At 41.7% G+C, this 8,130-nt stretch overlaps 1 protein-coding gene across 2 annotated transcripts in view; it reads left to right on the top strand.

The window, feature by feature from the left end:
* The first annotated feature begins 66 nt into the window (after positions 1 to 66).
* The window catches only part of TCEANC2 (transcription elongation factor A N-terminal and central domain containing 2), a 31,431-nt gene continuing 23,367 nt past the window's right edge, over positions 67 to 8,130 (top strand). Inside the window, exons 1-2 of one of the 2 annotated variants that reach the window (XM_045856870.1) lie at positions 67 to 332; positions 917 to 1,060. In XM_045856870.1, coding sequence (XP_045712826.1) covers positions 959 to 1,060 — 102 coding nt within the window. In that variant the 5' untranslated portion in view covers positions 67 to 332; positions 917 to 958. Of the gene's footprint in view, positions 434 to 916; positions 1,061 to 8,130 lie in introns of both variants that reach the window. The other variant, XM_045856878.1, reaches the window with a different exon arrangement.

Raw genomic sequence — 8,130 nt, 5'->3', positions numbered from 1 at the left:
GGCGGAGCTAACCTACGCGAGTGCTGGAGCACGCCGGCCCCCTTGGCTCCTTTATTCCCTTTGACGGGCACGCTGGGACACGTAGTTCTCCACTGGCAGGAGGCGCACGGTGCGGTCGGGAAGAGTGGTCTGGAAGAACTACAGCCACCCCTGGCGCGACAGCAGCCCCTCCCTTCGCACTGCATTCTGGGGAATGTGGTTTGCTGTGCTCCTGAGGCTCCTCCGGACAACTACCGCCCAGGGAAGAAGCATTCGTTTAGTTTCATCAGGCTTGGAGGCCTCAGGAGGTGTTCTCTGGAGGGGCTTAGCTGCTGCCAGGGTTGCTTTTCCTGGTGCGTTTGTTGCTAGTTCCCCTTTCTGGGGTCCTGAGTGCTGAGGGAAGAGGAAGATGGTTTTTACTTTTGCTTGGGGATCCGGAAGACTGTAGTCGCGGGTAGGGTCCTCTGACCTCCAAGCAGTTCATGGAGATGGGTGCTTGTTGGGAGGACCCTGTGGAGATATGGTAGCGGTTGTTGATTGCTGGTTACTAAGGGAACCCTTGGGATTGCGGCTATGCTGGGGTGGTTGTTAAGAGAGCTTTGTTGGACCCAGTGGAACTTTAACTCTAACACAACCCAACTTAAGTTGGAAGAGGCTTGTCACTAGGATCGGTATTGGCCTAGGCCAGTTTGGGGTCCCCGCCACAGTATGCGCTTCTGAAAGCTGGGCCCTTCCTAACTGAAACCCATCATTGTACAAGTTTCAGTTCTTAGAAAGATGCTACCTTTTCCAAGAAACCATCCCGTAAATTCCAGCCAATAGTCTTCGTGGTTCAGGAATGCTTCCAGAATGTAGAGAACCCAATTGTGTCACTTTAGGGAACACACATCCCAGCAGTTTGGATGACGTTTTAGAATCTGCCCTCTTTCTTGAGCAGAACACACCGCAGGCTCGTGAAGGTAGTTGGAGTCCCCTAGAAATGGATAAATTCGTTATTCGAACGCCTAGGCCTCAGAGTAGTCCTCAGAAGAAAGATCCTGGAAGAAAGATTTACAAGCAGGCCACGATTGAATCTCTGAAGGTGAGAGGGGATCTGGGACTAAAGAAAACGTGCAACGGACTGTGATAGCAAGGTGGTGTGGAGAAGTTCTGTGGGAGACCTGTGAATTATTTTTGCTGTGCTTCCTCTCGGATGTGTTCCTGACCACTCCTAAGTTTCCCCCGTACCCTCTACTGACTTATTGATCAATTCCCATGTTTCTCTTACACTCTTTTCATTACTTTGGCGTTTTAGTATGTTTTGCCCCCTGTGTTATTCTTGTGCAAAATTTTGTCCATTAGGAATGTTAAAGTACTGAGTGATTCTATGTACCCTGTGTACGCTCGTAAGGCTGGGTGATGACTGTGTACTCTCCTATCTTGTTGGCCAGAACTGTATCACGTGACCTCCATAGCTACAGCTGAGAGTGGGAAAGAGGCTGTTGTAGTGGACCCTTTGCAGCCAGAGTGTTTTAGCAAGAAAGAATCAAGGAATAGACAGGATAGACAACCAAGAAAGTCCGTCAACATTGACACCCAATTAATGGTAAAGTAATTATTATTTTACTAAACAAAACAAAACCCTGCTTATGATTAGTTCCCTTTGTCTTCTTGAACCTCTCCTCCTCCGTATCTGACTGTCCTTTATTGGTTTCTCTTCCTCCACTAGACTTCTAATGTTTCCCAAGAGCTTTGTTATACATTTTATGTTTTTAGCCAGGGTGACCTCATTCATGTTGAGACTTCCCATGCTGATGACTACTTAACTTGGTCCTCCAGCCTAGATTTCTGAGGGTGAGAGTGGAATTTGAGGCTAGACAAAATGTGCAGAGAATTGTGATAGCAAGGTGGCATTCTGTGCACTTGACTTGTGTACTCAGGTGGACTCTTCTTCTAGATATGCCACAGGTGTACCAGCTCCAGGTAAGGAAGCAGTGCAGGGGAGTGGAAACAGCAGCCCCGGGTTCCAGTCCTTGCTGTGCAGCTGGGTGATCTTCAGCAAGTCATTTCCTTCTGCGGGATCTCAGTGTGTCCTCATTCCTAAAACGTAGGGTTGAACAATGTCACTGTTTTTTTTAAAGAGTACTGTTGTCATTTGGGGTAAAATAATTATTAATTGTTTGGAACTGTCCTGTGAGTTGTAGGAAGTTTAGCATCCCTAGCCCTCAGACACCTCCCGTGGTGCTAACCAAAAATATCCTCATTTCCAAGCAGCCCTTGGTTGGTTGCTTGAGACCTACTGAACTCCAGATCATCTTTAAAATCACTCCTTGTCTCACAGTTCTGTGACTTCATGGAACACATTCAAGTTGTCAACTGTCTCTGTTTTTTCAATACTCACGGATAATTGTATACAGCAGTGATTCTCAGTGACGGACAGTGGTGGGTGGGATTGTGGTATCAGACTGTCTGGAAGAAAAAGAGGAGGGTAATAATTAAACTATACGAACACTCACATATAAACACCCATATTCTACTTTACTTCTGCCTGTCCCTTCTCCCCTCTGTGTCTCTACTTTTGTGTCCTAGTTCAGAAACACTGTATGATTCCATAGGAAGATTATGGAATCAGAAGAAACAGTAGGCATACGGAATACCATTTCTATTAAATGCAATAGCTTTTCTTTCAAGCTTGTTCTTTATTCTCCTGTATTTACTTTGTGTCCATATATCCAGTAACTAGGACTAGAAACAGAAACAATCCTTAACTCTTTTCTCTCTTGTATGCAGTTTTTCAGCCCTGCTTCCTAAAAATCTTTCCTGTCCTTAACACCTCCCGCTATAAATTCAAAACTGTTAATAGTTCTTATGTGGAGCAGTACCATGGTCTCTTAACTTAGCATTCCCCGTCATTCTCCCCTCCACATGTTAGCCAGAGAAGTAAATCTTAAAAAAAATGAAAATCTACTCAAGTCATCTCCCTGCCTAATCCTTCAGTGGTTTCTCCTTACCTATCAATAAAGACATTTCTCTACGTGAGACCCAAGGCCCTCTATGACCTGGCACCTGCCTGCCTCATCCCCTGCTGGCTCTCCGTATGTACACTTCATCCAGTGTCAACCACTCACAATTTACCAAATACGTGCTCTTTCATACCTCTGTACCTTTGTATATGCTTTCCCGTTTGCTTAGAATGGATTTACTCCCTTGTCTTGGAAATGATATGGTATAGTTATTAAAAACACAGACTCTGAAGCCAAACTGTCTATGTTAAAATCCCACCTCTGCCATTACTGCTGGTGTGATGTTGGACAAGTTACTTATTTTGTGTCCCCTGTGCCTAGCACAGGGCTTAGCATATAGAGGTCTGCAACACATTTTTCTGAGTGACCAAATGAACTAAAACTCCAAAAGCCTTGGCATGGCGTGTGTTACCTTTTCTGCTCTGACCCCACGAGCCTGTTGTCTCATCCCTCGTAGCTTCCTATTCACAGGAATACTTTCCAGCCGCACCCCATTTCTTGCTGTTCTCTGTATAAGCTATTCTCTTTCATGCCTCCAGGGCTTTGAATATTGCTGGTCCCTTTTCCTGGAAAACCTTTCTCTTTCTTTTTACAGAGTGAATTCCTACTCCTTTGTCAACCCACACAAATGCAACTTTCCCTGTGAATTGTAGATTATAAATTTCATGAGTACAGGGACCTTGGTTATTTTATTTACCTCTGTATTCTTGGACCTATCACAGTGCTTGACACATACATAAATAGTCAGTAAATTTTTGTTAAGTGGCTATTGAAAGGCTTTCCAGGTCCTTCGGGGGAGTTCATTCTTCTCTCTTAGCACTGGGCTCAACTATCTGTTACAGCACTTACCTCACTGTATTATGTTTACCTGATTACCTGCAGTTCCCCAGTCTACTGTGAACTCCTGCAGACGGGGGCCTCAGTGTCGTACTTTGTTCTAATTCTGCTCCAGTACCTAACACAGTGCCTACTGCATTGTAAGTAGAAGTTTATTGAGTAAATAAGAATCATCTTTATTTGGAGGTACCCTTGCAGGATCTAGATATTAAACTATTCTATAAATATTATTTTTTTGAAGATTTTACTTATTTATTTTTAGAGAGGGGGAAGGGAGGGAGAAAGAGAGGGTGAGAAACATCAGTGTGAGAGAGGAACAGCATCCAGGCCCGGGCCAGAGCATGTGTACTCAGGCATGTGCTCTGACCTGGAATCAAACTGGTGACCTTCCATTTTGTGGAGCAATACCCATCCAACTGAGCCACGCCAGTCAGGGCTCTATAAATATTATTGTGAAATAATTTTATGTCCAGCCCTGTGCTAGGTACTCTAGGGAACATAAGAGAAATTCAAGGTCAAAGTATGAGCCCTCGTGAGATTTCCTGTTAGTGGATCATAGCATAAGAAATTCTTAAGTAATGATATAAAATCATAGTGATCCATGACAAATTTAGTTTTTGGGCAATGAGAGTTAAGAGAGAAGAGAGCTCAGCGTCTATTTTAGTGGTCAGAGCACCCTAAAGGAGATGGAAAGATTTGGCTAAGTAGAAGGAAGTAGTGGCAGATAACCATTCAATAAGTGGTACCTGCTGTCCTCTTTCTTTTATGCACACCTACCTGCTTACTTTCACGTGCACACAATGATAAATTACAACCAAGTTGAATTCAGTGTGAGTTCTGGAGAGTTAGTTAGCGCTACTCTCTGCCAGATGACTTACTCCCCACACCAGCATCACATTTTGATGCCAAAAAATGTGCTGAATGTTCAAGCCTCAATTTCCTCATCAGTGACATCAGAAGTAACAATATCTAACCTGCAGTGTTGTTATAAGGGCTAAATAAATAAATGCACGTTGAAAGGGCTAGGCATTGTGCCTGGAATGTAGTAAAAACCAAGTTTCCTTTTTTCATGTACAGAAAAGAGAGGCTTGTGCAGTAAAACTAAAACTGAGAACCCTGATGATGATGATGATAGTAGTAATGACTACTACTGACATTTACTGAACCCATTCCAATGGGCCAGGCATCGTGCTAAGTGCTTTCCATAAATTAACTCTAAATTCTAATAACAGCTCTGTGAAATGGATGCTTTTATCATTTATATTTTACAGTTGAAGAATCTAAGGCACAGAGAGAGTAAGTAGTTTGCTCAAAGTCATGCAGCTATAAATGGCAGAGCTGGGATTTGAACTAGATGATCTGATTCAACAGTCTGCCCCTTATACGATAAACTGTTTCTAAAAAGTGGAGTTTCTGAATGCCATGCAGAGGAAGTGTAAAAATCTTAGAATATTAGGACCATTGTACTTCTGTTATCAGTATAGTGCAAGTAATTTTGCCACAGCCTTATCACATTCAGTGAAAGTGATACTCAGTAGAGCTCATGCAGGGTGTATTTGAATGGTAAAGGTTACTTTGGTTAATCCCTTCTTATTCCCTTAAGGGAATGTGATTTCTTCTGTTGGTTGCAATAGGAGATTTTATTTTATTAAAGATTCTAGAATACACTAATTCTTTTAGGTTTAGCACTTAAGAATGCTCTGTAAACCTTTTCTTCCTTTGTGGGATTGACTAGCCAACATCTGTCTCCTGCCCCAACCAGTGGAATGGTGCCCATGTGATTGCTTATGAGAGAATCGTTGTCCCTAATTGGTTTTGTCAAACCTGATATTTCAGCCAGCCATAATTATAAAACCGGATGTGTTTGAATAACACCTCTTCTTTCTGGCAAAAACTGTTCCACTACTCATTGTAGCTGCCCCATTGGTATTTCATGTTCACTTCCCTTGTTCCTCTCCATAATTCTGATACAAACTTGAAATATCTGTTTGGGGCCCATATTTGGACAGAAATAAGGAAACATTCTTTGTGTGTATGGAATTCTGCTCTGAAACTGGCTGCTATATTTTTCTATTTCTGTCCTAAAATTTCAGATCTGAAAGCTATGCTGTACTTAGTCTTTGAGGGTAGAAATGGCTTTGTTCAATTACACGTACTGAGCACTGGGGATAGAGAGACAAATGAATTGTTCCAGCCCTCAAGTCGCTCACAGTCCAGTGGGGCAGACAGCCTTGTAGATAAGTATATGCAGAAAGCAGAGATACAGTAATAGAAGTCTGTACAGAATACCAAGGGACCCAACAAGGAGTATGGTCAAATGTGGTTGGAGAGAGGCAAGAATGGCTTCATAGAAGAGGTGATGCTTAAAGAGAATCTTAAAAAATAAATAGGCAAAGAAAGAACATCCGAGGCAGAGAGTGAAATACTGTGATTCGTTTAGGCAGCTTTAGACCCTTTGGTGTATCTGCAGCAAATGATGAAGCTGAAAGGATGTCAGAAGCCAAGTCACGTAAGGCCTTCTATGCTGTGCAGAAGAGCGTGGACTTCTGTAGTTCCATATGCTAGAATGAGCTGAGTGGAACCCTGAACCTCATTTTGACCATGTGGAAATGCTAAATAAAAAGTCTCCTAACATAGAGCTAAACTCGAAAGCAAGAACAAGAAATCCTTAGGTACAAGGAGAAAAGAGGAAATGTAAACCCAGAACTGCAAGTGGGAGCTGAAGTTGAATAGTTCTATTGAAACCAGATGTAATGCTTATGGGGCTGGGGTTTTAGGGCCAGTACGGGGATTGCAAATAAGTCCTCAGGCTAATAACCCCCATTTGAAGCTGAGAGCTAAAACAGGGCTAGCGTGCTTGAGAAAAATGAACTAGAGAAATTCCATTAGTCCAATGAAACAGCATAAAGATTGTGGACTTCCCAGGGTTTTGGATTAAAAAAAGAGTTCACTATAATGAAGTAGAACCCCACACTTATTACTGTGCATGGAGATATATATCTGTATATTTACATTTATATATCTCTGTGTATATATAGTTTAAATTCACATTATCTATAACCCTGAATATTCATTAGGAGAATAGGTTTTAAAGCTCTAAGACATTTGTATATAAAATACTATTAAAGTGGTTCATCTGGCTTTATATATATCAACGTGAATAAACGAAGAAAATATATTGAGTGAAAAAGCAAGTTGCAGAACGATATGATGTTTATACCTTCTTCCTATTGAAAATATCCCAGTGCACTAAAACCTGATTAGCATAGTATCACAATGGAAAGGAGGGCTTTTCCTGTCTTTCCCTCACCTGCTTTTCCGATCTTTGAACCTGGAAGAGTCAGAGATCAAAGTAAGGAAGCAGATGGGAGAGGAGGAGGAACAAAGACACGGAAGCAAGAGAGTCTCATGTCTCCTCCTCCTAGCACTACTGCTAGGCAGGAAGCAGACCCCAGCCCGGGAGGCAGTTGAGACTTTTTTGTTGCTGCTTTTTATTAAACTATCGCATGTAGAAAAGTGGACAGGCCATGAGTGTACATCTTGACAGATTTTCACAAAGTGAACATACCTGTGTCACCAATATCCACATGAAGAAGCAGAACATTGCCAGGATCCCAGAGCCCCCTACACCCCCTTCCATTCTCTAACTGGGTCCCCTCCCCAGGGTAATAACCATCTAGGTAAGAACTTTTTAATTATAAAAACAACGTTATTATTTTGTGCCTGTTTACTGTAGAAACTACAGAAAAGTTGCAACACAGAACAAAGAACTTTCCTATCCTTTCTCCCATATTCCTTAATTGTTAAAATTTTATACTAAATGGAAGTATGGTAGTTTTTCTAGGAACAAAAGGAGGGGAATGAGTTTGGTGAAGGATATAAGGAAATTGAAACTTTGTTATGTTTTATTTATAAAAAATGGCAAAACATTCACTTTTTTATTATAAATACTTAATTAGTCTACCTTTCTGTGTTTGAAGTTTTAAAAAATTCTTCAAACACGAGACAGTTTGAATTATATCATCTAGGAAGTGGGAACTGTTGAAGTGTGCTTTTATTGTTGAAATAAATATGTCTTTATGACTTTTCTGCTCTCTGTCCTTGTCTATGAATTAAAACACTTAAGTGAGCTATAGGGTTGATTCACCTCAGCATCGTTTTTCTTTTCTTCTTATCCTTATTGCTTCTCACTGCTAAGTGCCCAGTGGTGTCTGACATGGTAAGATTAAAACTTGCACTTTTCCTAATAGATGCAACTCTCTTCCTGATTTGCAGTAAGCAGGACCTGCTTTTAAGCAATTACCCATCATTT

The sequence above is a fragment of the Phyllostomus hastatus genome, unplaced genomic scaffold (genome assembly GCF_019186645.2).
Source record: "Phyllostomus hastatus isolate PE091 unplaced genomic scaffold, TTU_PhHast_1.1 phas_contig_147, whole genome shotgun sequence".
Classification (NCBI taxonomy): domain Eukaryota; kingdom Metazoa; phylum Chordata; class Mammalia; order Chiroptera; family Phyllostomidae; genus Phyllostomus; species Phyllostomus hastatus.
Note: the sequence above shows the minus strand (reverse complement) of the source record. Positions and strands in the feature narration are given on the sequence as shown.